This window comes from Lissotriton helveticus, chromosome 3_1, assembly GCF_964261635.1.
Source record: "Lissotriton helveticus chromosome 3_1, aLisHel1.1, whole genome shotgun sequence".
In the NCBI taxonomy this organism is placed as follows: Eukaryota; Metazoa; Chordata; class Amphibia; order Caudata; family Salamandridae; genus Lissotriton; species Lissotriton helveticus.
In genome coordinates, this window is record NC_136061.1 from 920057282 (window position 1) to 920075793 (window position 18512).

At 48.0% G+C, this 18512-nt stretch overlaps 1 protein-coding gene across 1 annotated transcript in view; it reads left to right on the forward strand.

Annotated features, from left to right (window-relative positions):
* Nucleotides 1-18512, forward strand: part of GRHL3 (grainyhead like transcription factor 3) — a 95737-nt gene that overhangs the window by 40404 nt on the left and 36821 nt on the right. Inside the window, exon 10 of the mRNA XM_078681257.1 lies at nucleotides 15757-15835. Within this exon, the coding sequence (XP_078537383.1) occupies nucleotides 15757-15835 (79 nt within the window). The remainder of the gene's footprint in view (nucleotides 1-15756; nucleotides 15836-18512) is intronic.

Below are 18512 nucleotides of genomic sequence, written 5' to 3' on the forward strand. Positions count from 1 at the left end.
AGTACAAAGGTCTACTGCATATACTAGTGATTAGATTTATCTCTATATACATAGGTGATGAAAAAGGGTTCAGGCAGATCAGGTCGTTTACCCCTTTTCTAGGTTTGCCCGGCGTTAGCCGCTTCTCACCCAACTCACGATTACCCAAATAAAGAGGCAGGCGCTGGAGACTGGAAGGCAGGAAACAGGAGTTTATTTCCGACGGAACAGAACACGTCAAATCAGACAACAGGGTATCTTCTCGAGGTGCTCTAACAAGTTTCTCTACGGCTCCGTCTTTTATACACAGGTTTCTGATGTACAAACATTCCTTATTGCAATAAAGACACTTTGAAGTACAAAAAGGGCATGTTTGGGACCCCAGCTCCAGGCCCATTCCCATACTGACCGCTCTGATGTTGTTTTCCCCTCCCAAATGTGTCATGTGATTGTAATCTGCAGCCGGACATTCCAACAGGGCACGAGGGCAGGAGGGGGTGGTCAGATCTAAGGTTGGGCGGGCGATAAGATCATGTTTCGCTATGCGGGGCCGGAGGGGTACATCCACGAGACCTAGTTTTATGATGTGGGACTGGGTCGAGAGGCCAGGTGTAGCCGGGGGGGCCACCAGAAGAGAGGAAGGGTGTTCCTGGGAGGGATGCGGGGGTGTCGGTCAGATCGGGGGGTGTGAAGGCCTTGATTAATCACCGCTCCTCTGATGTGAGGCGAGGTCCTACTGTAGGAAGCAATAAACTGCATCTGTTGGGCTAGGTGATGGCCTGGGATCTGGCCGGGCAATCGGGCAGGGAGGAAGAGGTTACCAAAAGGACCCGTTCTATGGGTAGGATGAAAGAGCGAGGGGCAGGGGTCCAGAGTGGTGACAAGGTCGTGTTTAGCGGTGCGTTTATGGCCCGAACAGGAGAGACCGGGGGCTGTCGGGGCGCGGGGTGCTTGCGGGGCTGGAGAGAGAGAGAGAGAGAGAGAGAGAGATGATGGCTATCGGCAATGGGCAGGGAGGTCATGACACAAAGATGGCTACTATCTATGTTCGTGATGGAGCCTAAAAGGGAACAAGATGGCGGGGCCACTGTTTCGTGACTTTCTTTACCTTCAACAGTGGTGAGGGTGAACACAAATGAACGCCGCTTATGTACATATACATTTTGTCATTTTCCACAGTCGCCGCTTTTTACATAAGATAGATCATTTCCGTGTTTATCATACATATAGTCGTGAACGTTTGTCAATATTGGTAGACTTACATATAACCGTGTGTAGTTGATGCAACATACGAGGTGGAATACATATAAATTTACATTCGTCGTACTTAAAAGTGACCGATGAAACATTTTACAGGCAAAAGTGGTAGCTGGGGGTATGTTTCATCGGTCACGGTCAGAAGTTATCACTGTGGAGTATGTATACAGGCATGTCTACTGAGTTTGTACTAAGTCTATTTGGCGTTCATTCATGTCGCATGTGGCTTTCTGACCCTAGCCCTGGCAGTCTTTTATCATCATGAAAGAGGGGTAGAGGCTAAACACTCTTTTCTTGGGGAGCAACGGTTAAGCAGGGTCATCAGTTATACCTCGAGTTTACGGAGCTGGGGTCATGCGGGAGGAGAACGGGGACGTTTTGGACATCCGTACTAGGGGTGCGGGGGGGGGGGGGCAATCTGGGCCTAGGAGATTGTGTTTCTAACGAGCTGAGAGCAGAAGGCCACTGACGTATAGTCCTCCTATAAAAAGGGCCAGATTAGGGGGACATCAGTCGTCTTACCTGTCCTTTCCTTTATAGCCAATTCGAGTTCTATCATTTTTACAGAAAAGGAGAGGTAGTAAGATGGCAAATTACAATTGTTTTAGTATCTGGCAATTTTGTCGATCACCTTTGTGTTCGAAAAACCAATTAGGCTCGTGCCGGCGGGGCACAACATTACCACACAGAGGAAGAGGGATCAGGGGTCGTTCGCATTTTAAATGAACTATTCGGTACACGTACAACATGGAGGGAAAGGACGAGAGAGAGAGAAACGTGTACAATAATAGGCCATTTTGGTGCGCACAAAACAGTAGGGGTCATATTATATAGAAACACAGACTGAGAGACAACGTAAATCCATATACTACATGCACATGAATTCAGGCGAGGGGAGGGGTACATGCAGTTACATACAGAATTCAAGACAAAACATAGAACAGTACTTGGCCAAAGACATTTCCTCCTGCATGCTGCGCATCCTTAGTTTCCTATTTAATTCGCCTGGCTGTCTTTTGCTGTTCGTCTCTGTTGCAAATACTTATACTTTCGTCAATTGTTCGGGAACTATCCTGGTCGGGCTAGTACTTACGGTGGGATCTTTGAATCATTTTTTTTGGCGGGCGGGTATCCAGGCCAAGGCAACGGAGGGTGTTAGTTGGGGGAACAATGGGCAACTTCGAGTTTCATGGCGTAAGAATCTACTCGTAGGTGCACGTCATTCTTGGTTGCATTATTAGAGAGATGGTCGTTTGTAAGTAAGGGTGCGTTATATCTATGTCTGTTCATCGTGTATAGGTGCTATGTTCAGACCCCCCTTTTTCCCCATTCCATCGGCCGTCCAATCATCACTCAAGTCGTACAAAAACATCTCTCTTATCAGGTCAACGCGTGCAACGTATATCCAGTCGAGTTACACACATTCGGTCATACACACATGCATTCATATCACCCAAATCCGCGTTGCTTAGGTCTTCTCCACACTTTAGTCGATGTTCTGATGCGACCTGCAGAAAGAAGGGGAAGAAGAAGGGGTGGGGGCGGCATTTAAAGGCACATTCGCGCGCATAAACCCAAAAGGCTTTTTACTTACTACGTATTTCGACCTATCTCCGCGGGGTGCAGTCCCTTCCATCTCGGCGTTTTAAGCCCCGAGGGACTGGCGGTGCGGGAGGCATAATCATTTATGGACTGCACATTGCATAGATCGCCCACGTGTGGTATTGCGGATCTTGTGTGGGGGGGGGGGGTCGAAACGAAAGGGCAATCAGGGTAAAGTGGGTGAACTCGTGTTCTCCTTCGAGGAGTCGGGGTGGTCTACAGTGGTACCGGGTCTGGTTTAGGGGCATCTGAAACAATTTCCCTGAGATATGTGGCATACAAAGTAAAACAGAACATCGGGACCTTTATCGATTGCCTTAGATTGCACAAAAGTAAAAACACGCGCAACAACTTGGATCGTTCACATTTTCAATATTTCTAGGTACTTTGCTTTTTAACCTTTCAGTAATCGACTTGCTTTATTTCGCCTATATTTTACGTTGATCGGCATCATGGGCTATGTATTCAAAACTTACCAATCCAAAAGCTACGACTGTATTTGTTGTCACAAAATCTTTATTTAAAAAATGTTGACGTACAAATGCAGGCCTACGACCACGTGGGCCAGCCACGGAGCAGACTTGGAACTGTACATGAGGGCATATTTATCTGCGGAAAACATAACTAAGTCGGGGGTTGTTTTATTTCATCAAGGTATGATAAGTGCAATAAAATCATATCGAAAATTCATTGTGGGTAAGTACCATCAGTGTCAAAAAGATTCGAACTTTCAATAATACTGTAATCAATGATGCGTCAGAACTTAATATCAAATTCATTGTTCGAATGTTCGAGCAATACTCATCCCCTCCCGCCATGTGCTTCAAAACTGCATACATATCTCACGATATCAAGTCTGAGCATCCGGAACACAACGGGGAATTGTGAGTTTCGTTTGTACCGGCGCCATTTTGGGTGGGGTCAGGCGGGTCCAAGTATAGTCAACTCGTGGTTGGACCAGAACTTCTTTTCGGCAGTCCAGAAGTTGCGTTAAGGGGCAACAGAAGGGACCGGTGACATGAACCATCAATCAAAGAAAAGGGAGGGGCAACAATCTTTCCTACCGGGTCGTACTGATGTTCCACCGGAACTGATCAAATCGGTAGTCTGCAGTATCTTGGGTCATTCAAAACTGAGGCTGGCGCCAGCATGAGGGCGCCGACGTCCCGTGGCTTCGTCTTGGTCGTTCTGCGGGCAATCATGGCAGTCGCTTCCCATCGGTGGAGGTTGGGGGCCCGCGGAGGTCGAGGGCCCTCCGCAACTCTCATAGAATCTTCAAAGCTGCGGAGAACGTTTCTGAACGGAGGACTCGTTTTTCTTGTTGGCCAGCGACCAGGCCATCCTTGCACGCCAGGTTCGTTCCTGCAAGGTCGACCGCCATAGGAGTTCTGCAGCTACCGGCAGTCACTGGGTCAAATGAGCAGACGGACTCCAGCCTGTTGGGTGAGGCGTCGTAGCACCGTCACAGTGGACGAGACCCTGCTGGGTGTGTGGAGCGTCCCTATACTGCAAGAGTGGACGAACCCTTTGCCGGGTGTGTGGAGCGTTGGGGGTGCTGCTGAGGGGCCTCCACCTGGGGAGGCGGGAGAGGCTCGTCCGCGCCGCCTCTCCCTCCCAGTGCACCCCACGGCGTCTCGCTGACATTTGTTATGGCCGGACCAGGGGATGAAGAAGAGGGGGGGGTCGGAGGCATATGCAAGACATCCCCCCCCCCCCGTGGCCTGCGAGGCGCCGGGAGAAGACGGGAATGGGAGGACCAGTTCATTCCGGGTCGGGCCCATGCCTTCGGTGGCCGGCCGTTCTTTGCCACGGCCCCAGGAATGGGTCCCTTGGTTCATCCCGGGGACAGGCCTTGGCGCGTGGTGTCGCCTCCGGACTATTCGTGCAATGGTTCTCCACCCCAGGCCGCCGCCGACGGCTTTTGTAGACTTTCTGACGCCCAAAAACCTACTAGAAAGTAGCCCAAGGTAGCTCAACATTGCTACTTTGGGGAAGGAGGGACAGGAACGGCGTCAAGCAGACGGCGAAATGCATTGTGGGTTTGTTGTTGCAGCCGTTTGCCGTGTAAATAGTTGTTTAATGTATTTTTGTTCAAATAAAAACGTTTTAACCTGTTACTTTGCTATTGCATTGTTTATTTCTAATATTTGCCTAGGGTTTGCCGTTAATTGGGCGGGGTGGTCTGTGGAGCCGAGCTGTCTCGCAGTCATCATGGCGTTGAGTTCGGCTTTCCTCACTAGTTTCATATTTCCTGAGGGGTTGTTCCTAATGCTTCCATTTCAGTGAGGTTGAAAAGAGATCTCATCAGTGGCCTACTGATTTTACTCGATTCCTTTTGTTTTTCCTAACGAATCTTATGTTCTTTTATTTGCTAGCACGATACAGCGGCTAATCCGCATTTTTTTTTTTTTATATGTCCTTTTTATTAGGGGTGTCCTCCGGTGGAGCCAGATGGTCTACCTCTAATAAATGGTCCGGGCTGAACCAACTACTGAGCAATGGGGGGGAGATAGGCATGACGGGTTACAACGGGGACAAAAGTCAGCACTACCTATCCTTCACTACTTTGCGGAGACTAGGTAGAATATTTCTATTCTACAGTATACGCAAATAGGGAATACCCAAAGAGAGAACCAATTCCAAACAGTCAAGTTCGGACAAACAATCAATCAATCAAATGAGGAATACAATAGGCGCGACGGGTTACAACGGGGGCAAAAGCCTGCGCTACCTACCCTTCACTATCTGCAAAGAGAGAGATCTTCCTGTTCCTCTCTGTTTGTAGGCAGAGAAGATCCTTTCCGAGAACCAATTCCGAACGATCAATGTTCGGTCAAACAATCAATCAGTGGGGGATAAAAATAGGCACGACGGATTACAACGGGGGCAAAAGCCTGCGTTACCTATCCTTCACTATCTGCAAAGACTAAACAGAGTATGGCGGCCCTGTGCTTGTTTGCAAATAGAGAATGATCCAAAAAGAACCAATTCCAAAACAATAAATGCTTGGATAACAATCAATCAAATGGAGAGGGAAGTAGGCGCGACGGGTTACAACGGGGGCAAAAGCCTGCGCTACCCACCCTTCACTATCTGCAAAGGGAGAATACTCCTATCCTTCCCCGTTTGTAGACAGAGAATCTCTCAGGACAAAACAATCAAAATGCGTAATACTAGTATTTTCCAATGACAATCAAACAATCAATTCGCAATTTGTCGTGTTTACACGACCTTACCCGGACCGTATGGACAGTTTCTCGTCTTCCGTTTCCAGCGCCCGATCGTCCTCTATTCTCCGTAATTGCTGTGGCACTCCTGATGGTTCCCAGTCAGGACCGTAGATCACTCGAGAGAGGTCTGTTCGGAACCAGTGAAGTTCGGATGATCGGCTGCCAGACAAGGGTCTATCGGGCAGGAGCTCTTCCCGATCGTTGCAGTCGTTCACTCTGTCGTTGGGACCTCTCTCACTGGATCCACGTGTCGCTGATGGGCCCCACGTTTGGGACGCCAATTGATGAAAAAGGGTTCAGGCAGATCAGGTCGTTTACCCCTTTTCTAGGTTTGCCCGGCGTTAGCCGCTTCTCACCCAACTCACGATTACCCAAATAAAGAGGCAGGCGCTGGAGACTGGAAGGCAGGAAACAGGAGTTTATTTCCGACGGAACAGAACAAGTCAAATCAGACAACAGGGTATCTTCTCGAGGTGCTCTAACAAGTTTCTCTACGGCTCCGTCTTTTATACACAGGTTTATGATGTACAAACATTCCTTATTGCAATAAAGACACTTTGAAGTACAAAAAGGGCATGTTTGGGACCCCAGCTCCAGGCCCATTCCCATACTGACCGCTCTGATGTTGTTTTCCCCTCCCAAATGTGACATGTGATTGTAATCTGCAGCCGGACATTCCAACAGGGCAGGAGGGGGTGGTCAGATCTAAGGTTGGGCGGGCGATAAAATCATGTTTCGCTATGCGGGGCCGGAGGGGTACATCCACGAGACCTAGTTTTATGATGTGGGACTGGGTCGAGAGGCCAGGTGTAGCCGGGGGGGGCCACCAGAAGAGAGGAAGGGTGTTCCTGGGAGGGATGCGGGGGTGTCGGTCAGATCGGGGGGTGTGAAGGCCTGGATTAATCACCACTCCTCTGATGTGAGGCGAGGACCTACTGTAGGAAGCAATAAACTGCATCTGTTGGGCTAGGTGATGGCCTGGGACCTGGCCGGGCAATCGGGCAGGGAGGAAGAGGTTACCAAAAGGACCCGTTCTATGGGTAGGATGAAAGAGCGAGGGGCAGGGGTCCAGAGTGGTGACAAGGTCGTGTTTAGCGGTGCGTTTATGGCCTGAACAGGAGAGACCGGGGGCTGTCGGGGCGCGGGGTGCTTGCGGGGCTGGAGAGAGAGAGAGAGAGAGAGAGAGAGAGAGATGATGGCTATCGGCAATGGGCAGGGAGGTCATGACACAAAGATGGCTACTATCTATGTTCGTGATGGAGCCTAAAAGGGAACAAGATGGCGGGGCCACTGTTTCGTGACTTTCTTTACCTTCAACAGTGGTGAGGGTGAACACAAATGAACGCCGCTTATGTACATATACATTTTGTCATTTTCCACATAGGGAAGGGTCACGAATGGATATACTCTAAGAGTCACATAGGAATGGTAGAGAGTACACAGGTCTACGCATATACTAGTGATTAGAGTTATCTCTATATACATAGGGAAGGAGTACGAATGGATATACTCTAAGAGTCACATAGGAATGGTAGAGAGTACAAAGGTCTACTGCATATACTAGTGGTTAGAGTTATCTCTATATACATATAAACACATAGTAGATTTTCTCAGGTCAAGACCCTAAAAAAAAAAAAAAAATACCCCAGAAAAGCAGAGTTCCATTAAGTGGGGTCGGAGGGGGGACTCAATCACAGCACCACGGGAGGGGGTGGGGGAATACAAGGGTATGGAGAAAAGGCAAAATAGAAAAGGGAAGAAACATTTGAGGATCGTCAAGGGGGAAACGAGGGAAAAGGGTAAAAGACGAGGGAATGGACAAGATGGCGGGTCGAGGCCCAGAGAAAAACGGCCGAGAACAGCAGCAAAATGGCGGCCAGGGCAAAAGTAAAGAAGTCCGGACACCATCTCCAACAAGCATTTACAATGCAATGGTTTTGCCTTTGTTAAAGTTAGAGCTATTGGCATTGCTCTTGACATTATTTTTATTTATGTTTTTTTAACATAAATAAATGGCATTGTCATTTACAATGCCAATAGCTTAATCTCTCGCAAATGCCACACACAAACACCCACACAGAGCCCTCCACACACACACCCACAGAGCCCCCCACACACACAGCCACACAGAGCCCCCCAGACACACTGCGAGCCCCCCCACACACTGCGAGCCCCCCCCACACACCACACTGCGAGCCCCCCCGCACACTGCGAGCCCCCCCCGCACACTGCGAGCCCCCCCTCACACTGCGAGCCCCCCCCCCCGCACACTGCGAGCCCCCCCCCCACACAGGAATGACTGGAGAAGGCCAGGCGGTGCGGCAAGTAAGGATGGTGGGGAGGGGCTTTTCTGCGTGGCCAGAGTCAGTGGCAGTACATTTCTGGTCATGGGCCATTGAGCACAGCTCCCAGGGATCCAGCGACCGGACAGTCTCCACTGTGTAGGTAGGCAACAAGGCGCAGAGCAGGCACCAGGAAGGGCAGTCGGAAATAGCCAGTGCCCGCTTTGTCTGAGAAGGCCGCCTAGGAGCAAGATAGCAACGCAGCCCACGGCCAGCAGAGCAGGTAGGCCCCAGCAGAGCTGTAGGGGTCTCCCCCTAGACTACAGGGTTTCACTAGGAGCACATCAGAAAAAAAATATTTAGGTGGTATTTCTTTCTGTTAAAATTGCTGAACTCTGGGACGTGCTTTCTGCAAAAATCATTGAAAAGAATAGTGCTGGTGGGCCCCATCTGTAAGCACAGGGTACGAGTAGTGCAGCACCAGGCCACCCAAACTCAGCTGAAAGAAAAATAGGCATAGCATATTGTACGAAAACTGCACGATCACGGGACAAAATGAAATTCTCCAAATATCTTTCCTGGAATGTTTGAAGTAGCCTGAACAAAACAAAAAGATCTTTGCACTTAATGTGGACCATCTGGAATACGTCACTACACTAAATCAAAACCCAAAACATCCCCTCAATACTTCAGCCTGCATTACGATTCCACCAAGCTGTGCCGAACTCAACAGACTGGCACTCGTGATAATATCCACCACACACACAGCACAGAGCACTCGAGTGGTCAGGAACTCCTTACTTTTAATCAGCAGACGCATTTCGACACTTTCTACCTTTCTCAAGAAGAATGAATGAGACGAACATAATCACATGGTCAGTTTAAAAGGCCTCATGAAATGTTCTGATTGGCTGATAGGGGCACGACTCATACCAGAGAAAATCACCATTTCCATTCTGATATATCTGTGGTCGCCATACTTTAGTGACATATATTGATCTGTTCAACTCATTAGAAGTGCATATATAAATAATTTAAGAAAAAACAAAGGTTAAAGTGATGCTTTAGTTAGGTGAAAATGTCAGTTACACATTACATTTTTTTTTTAAACTGAAATTAAACTGAAGTAATTTTAACTGCCGCTCCTGCCATGCACAATGGCATCCGCGAACCATTGCCCATTACTGATCAGACACAAAAAACTACATAAATGAAATCCCTACGGCTGCAGTGGCACTGAAGATCATGCTATATGCAAACAACATCATGTCCTCCTAAGAAATATCTGTGCCAGTACTAATTGTAATTAACACAAATACAGTCTTCAGTTACAAAATAACCTGGTCAACGTATGAAGCAATGCATATGACTGCCACTATAGACAACTACATTTGTGCCATACCATTCAAGTGGATTCCCTACAAGTTCAAATAGCAAGGTATACTAGTGAGTAGAGACCTCACTTGTATTATCCAGGATTGTAGATCCTTACAGAATAGATGCAAACAGATTTTCAACAATGGAAAGTGCTGCATGTCTTCCTATGGGGTCAGATCAATACTGTCAAGATGGTAGAAGCCCCCAGATTCAACTACATTTTTGGCATGAATAAATAACCGTATATAGCCGTGACGCAGCTCCGAAGTCTGGACAACTCATTACATATGGGGAGGTGCAAAACCCAGACTGGCTGTAGCTAAACTTCATTCTATAACAATCGCAAGAGGTCTCAGACTAGATATGGAGTTCAAACATGGAGCCCCATCCACTCTCACAAATTGCGTACACTATTTTACCAAAGAATTTGAGACCCCGTCTGAATGTCACTACAATCATGCACAAAACACTACAGGCCACAGATCCTCTACAGAGGTCAGAAAGAAACAATGACCCACTAAGCCCCGTTCTGGCCTGCTCAACAGATGTTTGAACACGCACATACAGAAAACTGGGTTCCAATGGCTTTCTACATAAAAGTGTGCCCATCTGGGACAACTCTAATATAATCACTGCACACACACACCCCTATCCAATGGATCTCAGAGAGCATCTAAATATTAGATCTGTTTGCAGGAGGCCAATTTAATACATTCATCCAACTGCGACATGATCTTGGCTTACACTGAAACCAGCTCTGGCGATACCATCCTGGCTCAGTGCAAAGACCCCCGCTCATTCCTAATCATTGAAAAGAATAGTGCTGGTGGGGGGCACAAAGGCCGGAACAGGCCGCAGCCGGGGCCTCGAGTAGGCCACTCTGCCGCTTCCCCGCCTCCCTCCCGGGGTGCCGTTCTTACCTGCTGGACGGGGGTGTTGGGCCCCGGAAACCTGCTGGAGCCGTTTCGGTAGGGTGAGGGGGCCAGGAGCCGGAGCCGGAGGCGGGTCCGGGTGGAGTGCGGCCGCCGCGCTGTGTCTGTGTCCGGGCTCCGGGGGCGGGGAAGGAGTGGGGAGGAGCCGTAGGAGGAGTGGAAGGCGGGCACCCCCGACAGAGCCACCCCCAGCCGCGCCACCCACGGGGCGGGAAGGGGTAGAATCGGCAGGGGCGGGAGGGGGCGGGAAGGGGTAGAATCGGCTGCGTGGAGGAGGGGGCGGCAGGGGAATTCGGAGGAGGGGAGTGAGTGGGTGTGAAGAGGAGTGGAGGGGAGGGATAATTATTCCCGTCCGAGCCTGAGGGAAGAAACTGAGAAGGTCAGAAAGGCGGGTGCCGGCTCAATGCCGGACCAGATTCGGGGGCGTTCCCGGCTTTCGGCTGACGTCGCGTGACGCCGGAAAAAGCCAAAGAATCGCGGGAACGCCCCCGAATCTGGTCCGGCATTGACGGACAGGCCCCTCGTCCAATGGCTAGGCTCCATTTATGGAGCCAGCCAATAAATGACGAGGGCCGACCCAAACCCCACTACAGTTCTCATCAGGTTTTCGCCTGCGCGAAAAAGATGCGCAGAGCGCATCTTTTCGCCAGGCAAAACCTAAAAAGGGCTGGATTCACAAAAGTCACCAAAGTCAAACCTGTACTTGTCGTTTCTGTCGTCCTCGCTGCAACTGCCCCCTCCTTCCTGGGAACCCGGAAAAGGGACGTAGCAGTCTTCATCCACTACCGCCTCTATAGTTGTTCCGTTCTCTGCATGAACATACATATGTGAGCATGCAGAGGCCCCACTGGCTATAAAGCTAAGATGTCTACGTTTTTAAACGTCATGGGACAACTTGACAGCTGCGTTAGTTCAATGTTATGCACCATAATATTGATGGTATTCTGTATTATTCACCCTTTGAACTTCATTGTTTCCCTACATAGTGTAAAATGTAAAACAAATCATACCAGGGGAGTAAAATACGTCTATATTTATTGAACATCTTTTAGAGATGTGTCTGCTGGGCGTTGGCTTTTGAAAGGGTACCTGCCCAGTAGACACATTCATGTTTACATCTTTAGCCAGTCCACTGGTTTTTGTCAACAGACTTTTGCATTTCAATACGTATACTTTATGCGTTTCTCATAAAAATGCTGGACTTAAAAACCCAGCGTGCAAAATGACGTTAGCTAAAAAGCCAACACTGGCTGAAGATGTCCCACGTGAACAGGCGGACATTTGTAGGACTTTATTCAGAGTTTTTGCTGGGCGTTCTTGAATGAGTAAGTGGCGGCACCTCGGGGAGAGCGTGCACAGCAGCAGCGTCTGTGCCTTTGTTTCTGGGGTGGCGTCTCGACGAACGCCGGGGAATGTGTCCTTTCTGCGGCAAGTGTTTTGGTTGGAAGGAGTGCCTCTGGCCCTTTGTTAATTTCAATCTGTTAACAGAAATAAACACGCGGTTTCTTCGCATTGTCTTTCGTCTGCATTAAATTGTCTTTCGTCTGCATTAATTAGTCTCCTGGAGCCGGTGGTCCCTTCTCATGTCTCCCCTCCTTTCTTTCATCTGGGCTGGATTGGAAAACCCGCTGAGGGGGTGTGGCCGGCCGTTCGGGTGCCCATGAGTCAGCTCTGTGGGCTGTGCTGGCCCACATGGGTGTACTGGATACCATCAGCGAGAGTACTGTGGAATACCTGTGCGTTCATTGCGGGTAGTACCCAAATCTATAAAATGGAATTTATTCATATGGCTCGCTTTAAAAACTTCTGAGTTTAAGTCAGAACGAGGCAGGGTTACTATCTTGAAAATGTCTGTGAATTTTTTGTCAGTAGCCGAAGAGGGTCTGTGCTCGGGCCTGTAGTGCAGGATAGGCAGAGGGTGGGTGGCTTAGATGGATTCTGCCCAGGGTCTTGTATGTCACCCAGGTAGGTAGAGGTAGGAGATTAAAACCTTGGCAGGGCAGAGCCAGTCCATCCTTAACAGGCAAGGAAATAGCCACAAAATAAACAACCCACCACTTGTACCATATGCCAATGTCACCGAGTCAGCAAGCAGGTAAACCAGAGCTGGTTTGTTCTTTCCTTCTCTCTTTGTTTTTTTTAATTTTCATTTAATTCTATCTTTCCTTTCTTCATTCCAAATTTCACATCTGCTTTTGTCATGTATTTTTTCTCCGTGTACATCTTATCTTCCTCTTTACCGCATTTCTTCTTTATTTTACTAATTCTTTCAATCATGCTTTCTTTCCATCCTTTTCCTCCCTTTATTCGGTCTCCCTCTCCTCCTTTCCCATCCATCTCTTCTCTCTTTCCTCTCTCCATAATTTGTCTTTTTGATCTCTTTCTCTCATCCTTCTTTCTTCGACTTTCTTTCCTCCTGCTCTACTCGCAGTCTTTTTTCTTTTCTTCCTTTTCTCTCTCCCTCCATCATTATTCCTTGTTTCTCGCCATCCACCCTTCTTTCATCCCTTTTCCACATTAATCATACGTTTCTCTCCCTTCCTGCCCCCCCTTTATTTCTGCGCTCTCTTGATCCATTTGCTACTCTCCACCACAGTTTCATCATATTATTCACTTGCAATTGAATTAGTGAGCTTCTGTTTTTGTGTCAGTGTTTCCAATAAAAGACAAAGGAGCCATGAACAACAATGTAAAGGATTTATGTCGCATGCACCTTTCCAGTGTCCCCATCCCATGCTCAAGCTGTTAAAGTGGGGGGTTCATGATGCCACTGCTTCCATGTCACATGTGACACCCACCACTGATGCTGGTGTTTTAGGTATTGGCACTTGTGCATTAATTCATCTGTCTGCTGTACCACAAGTCGGAGCAGTACAATTGCCCCGCTGCATCAGTCACTGGGAAGGCTAATGGCAAAGCGCTCAACTTTCCCGGTTCGATGCGTGGGTAGGCCCAAAGTCTGGGTTTAGTCTTTGCGCAGTGTGGCGGCTGGCATGTATGGAGGTTGGTGAGACAAGAATAAAAGTAAAAACTAAGTAAAAAAAATAATTACACTTTCTTTCCTAGCTCGATGTCCCCTCGCTTGGGTCTTTTCCAGGGAGACAGGCTCCAATGCGGCAACCAGGAAACTGCAGTAACTAATCCTGGCACTGCTCTCATGCAGCATGAAAGAAGTGCCAGTATTGGAGGGAGCAGCCTCCTTCGGCACGCCTGAGAATACTGGAGCTCTATAATGTCTCTAACCCAGCTGTCTTCAACAGCTGGGTTAGAGAGGTTTAAAATGCGCATGTCTGGCTGGCCATCATGAGACGGCCGCCCAAAGAGTCATGCGCACTTTAATCTTAAAGTGCCCTGCCCATCACTGCTTTATGCTGCTGCCTGTCTGGCAGCAACAGAAATCAGAGAGCCCTGTCCCCTCGTCCTGATGCTCTGCTTGGGATAGGGTATTGAAAAATTAAATGGTCATGAATGAATGTTATTGACATTTTATTTTTTCACCTCTGGGGGCAATTTAGTTAGTGGGGCGACGCTCTTCTGCCTTAATGAAGGAGCCACCCCGTCTTTGCTTGTTGGGACTTGGCCTAATTCTCTGATGGGATAAAAGAGGAAAGAAAATGTGTATTAACATGAAACAAGAACCTGGACTGGATGAGCTACTCGCACATTGTTCATGAAAGCCTGAGGGCTCTGCAAAAAATGTATAGATAGAAATATCAAAACAGAGTTAAATCTAGCGTGGGGTGGTGGGGGAAAGGGCAGGATATTTTTGAGATAACGGGTGGCTCACAGAAAAGAGCAGGCACCATTCATGACGGTTCCTATTGACAGAGAAAGCTTGGTTTATGAGTGGACGAAGACTGAGTTTTACAATGATTTTATCGGCACAATCCAGGACAGACAGAGCCTCATAATTTGCAGGGCTGTCTCCATGGCGCTGTCATTAAATTACAGGTTTCTGCAGACCGGGGCACCAGGGGAGATGAACTGATAAGAGCATTGTTTTTCCCAGAAAAGTAAAACCTCTGATCTGCTTTTTACTGTTGTTTGGTTTCCCACCGAATTCACAAGACATGCAGTGCTTTCCTTACTTATTGGTTTTCCTTCATAAACACTTACAAAGTATTTGGTTTATACAGCGCTATTAAATGGCCCCAGACTATAAGCAACATTTTGAAACAGCCACGGCTTTTTAACCAACAACATGATGCATTGTGGGACTTGTAGTTTTGCTTTTAACATCGCAAGTAGATGCTTAAAAAAACCTGTTTGGTCAGTGCTGCTGGCTAAAAGGCCAAGAATGGCTGTAGGTATCACACATAACATGGTGCCACTTGGCAGCAGTGTCTGTGAGCGATAAGTCACCTCGCCACAGTCGATATAGGGCTGTATGAGTTCATTTTCAAAAGCCTTGATACTTGAAAAGCTATATGTAGGTAAGTCAAAACGAATGCGAGTAGCTTCTGGGTTGCGTTATGAGGTGACTACATGACAATGACAGACAGCATTGTTAGTCCTGGGTTTTCATTTTACACATTATGTTTTTTATAGGCAGGTTATTTCCATTGAACTGGACAAAATCAACTAGAATGCACGGATTTGTTAAATAAATGTCCAGGACTGGAAAAAAGGTGCAATTGGGACATGAATCAAGCATCGTCATATGGCAATTCAGAAATGCACCTTCAAAATTTGAATTCCTTCTTTATTCTCTATATCGTATACTCAGCTTATATTTGTGGCATCATCAGACGGACTTGGAGTTAAAACACTCAGACTTTGCAAGCTGGGATTTGTAGGCTCATAGTTTTAATGGTAAAAGCAAAACTGAAATTACCAGAATGCAAAGTTTTGTTTGCAAAACTACAGGATGAAAGTAATACACATGACATCGGCCTACTTGGCAGCCATGCACTTTAAAAAAAATGTAACAAGCTCTTTGCGAAAACAACCGGTCGACTGAATTTGTCCTTTTGATGCTGTTGTCTTTTGTTCCTTTGTGTTTCCTTTCTCGTCATAAGCTGTCTTTTTTATAGATAAGCACTTTCTCGTGCCTAGTTTAAGATTTAAACGTGAACTACGGTTCTCTCTCTATGACAGGGGGCGGAGAGGAAAATGCGAGACGAAGAGCGGAAACAGTTTAGGCGGAGAGGCAAGTGCCCAGACTCCAGCAACAAGGGTGAGTCCAAGATCCCCAACTAGATGTTCCATGATGAGTAGTGAGCGAGAGCATGCACAGCTGGCCACTGACCCCTGCCATCTGAGTGAATTTTAGCCAGTCCTGTGTTTTTAGCCCACTGCTCTTAGCTTACAAGCACATGTAGGCCAGTGGTTGTAATGGGGCATGAGATGCGTCAAGCCCCCGCATGCATAGTGCTGGTTGTTGAAAACTCAGGACTGATTAAAATGTATTCTCAGGATATGGAAACACTCAACATCTATGCAAGCGATTGATCGACAGTAGTAATAAAACATATTACGCTAATGGAAAGGGCCTTGGTGCACACAAAGGTTGTAATTGTAAATTCCATTTTATGTCTACATTTACTTGTAATGCATGAGTATACCTACATCGTGATATCTATAACAGTTTAAAAAAATAAATAAAATGTAGATACTGATGCATGCACACATGTATATGCATTCCGATATACATAGACATAATGGTGCATCACTATGCAAAGAATAGACCCATTTAAATACACATATGTGCATGCACATTACAATGTCTATACACATAGACATATGTAATAAATGTGTATGGTATGCATTTACAAGCATTGTTATATGTATCGTGGATGTCATTTTTTTAAAATCTTTTTTGTTTTTGATGTCTTGTTCATATCATATTGAGTTAGATTGTTGTGTTGTAAGTATTGTGATCAGGTAGGAAAAGGCCAGCTCTTCACTAGTCTTCTGAAGCTAAGATGAGCTGAGATGGTTCTCAGTAGTTTTTATTTTTGGCAGTTACAAATTCCTTGGATAGCCGCTTGCACAGAGAAAGATGCGGTGCCCATGTTTTTTTCTTCAAAGTTGGGATTTTGAGACTATGTGCCAGACACGTGTGTAGGATCTTGTGTTGGGTGCATTTTGTGATTTTCTTGAACTCTCAAGGCCTGAAGGGGTGTTTAGTAAGTGTGCATAATTCACCATACACCAACGTGCCTTAGTGTGTCGCTGCATTCATTTGTTCACCAGCGAATGAACTTTAGACAGCCCTTTGGTCATCTTCCAATGCCATCAATGTTGATATGATTGTGTGATGTGAAAACTGATGAGAACCTTCTGTTGCGGCTTGCTCTTTTACTACCACTACTGCTTAATTTCACATCACATTCATTGCTATCCAAAGTGACGCTCATGGATGCGCTACACCTACCATGCGAAAATACATTTTATTTAACATAGAACGATACCTCATCCTGATCCAAGACAGTGAAAACCAGTGAGCCCTTGGGTCAGAGTTAAATTCTTCTAAGCTCCCAGGTTTCCTAGGTTTATGCTGGAGTAGCACAGTAACTCCATGTTTATACTATGCATTATGGAGTTTGTTGTTCTTTAGCCCACCTTTTAAAATCAAGACAGTGAGTTCCACAGCTCATGTAAACGCCTGGAGTGGATGAGCTACTCACACACGCACCTAAGTAACTTGAGAATTCACATGCTGCCATTACCCCCAGGTCCCTTATGTCCTCGGCCCATTCAGAACTTATGGAGATAACCATCTCCTGACAGAAAATAAAACAAGAGGAATGCTGGGATATCCCTACTGCCCCTCCCCCCGGGAGTACAAAGGTAGGATCTACCCAGCAGCCCTCCTGTTCTTTTTTTCTGTCTTCGACAGAATGGCTGCTGCATGGATGCTGTTGGTGTTGGGGGCTGCACCGGCTCCTGCTGGGCTTGAGTGGCGTGCAGTCCTCTTCTGGCTCCTCCTGCCCGGCTGCCTGGCTTCACGGGCAGGGGTGTGGTTCCTGTGTGTCTCCCCCCCGGCCTGCCGGGCTTGCTGGGGGGGATTGACTTCTTCGCGGCCGTTGTTCCGGTTTTCCGGCCCTTTGCGGCTGGTGCGCCGCCTCCCGGTAACTTCCGGGTCGCTGTGCGCGTCTCCCCGAGCCTGGCCGGGTGGGAGACGCGCTGCGCTGGATGGTCGATCCCGGATCCGGCTGTTGGTGTGTGGGGGCCTTGCTGTTGCTGCTCAGGCCCCCGCTCCGGGTAAGTCCCGCTTTTGCGGTGTTTTTGCTCCCTCTGTCAGTGTTGTGCTGTTTGTTCCGGAGCGTTGACTTCCTGGAGCGCTTGTGTTTGCACTCCTGCCTCGGATATCTCGAGGCTGCCGCTGCTGCTGAGCCTGAACCTGGGAGCGTGGTGCTCGGTCTCCGGCTGCTGTTCCCTGGCTTCCCCCGGAGGGTGCTCGGATGCGGCATGGCTTGTTCCGGTGTGTTCCTTGTTGTGCCAGTGCAACATGGTTACGGCGGGTGCTGCCAGCTTGGGGCTGGTGTCCCATGTTCGGTCCTCGGCATTGGTTCTGCAGCCTGTGCTTTACTGTTTGCGATTTGATGTATTTTCCCTCCGTCATGCGTTTTGCATTTTTGACAGGGTTGAATGTTGATGCCACTCTTCCCGACGTCTTTGTGAAGGGGCCTGTGGTTTTTTGTCAGGGGTGCGCACTGTACATATGACATGCTTTGCGCTGGCTGACTTGTGTGGCTATTCACTGTTGGGAGCGTGTTTGCTGCAGATGTTGCGTGTCAGCTGGGCCGCTGCTCTGTCCCTTCCATCTCATGGACCCGGGTCTGGGGGGGGGGGGGGTGTGCTACCTGCCTCTGTGGTGGGGCTGCTCTGTCCCTGACGCTCTGCCTGTC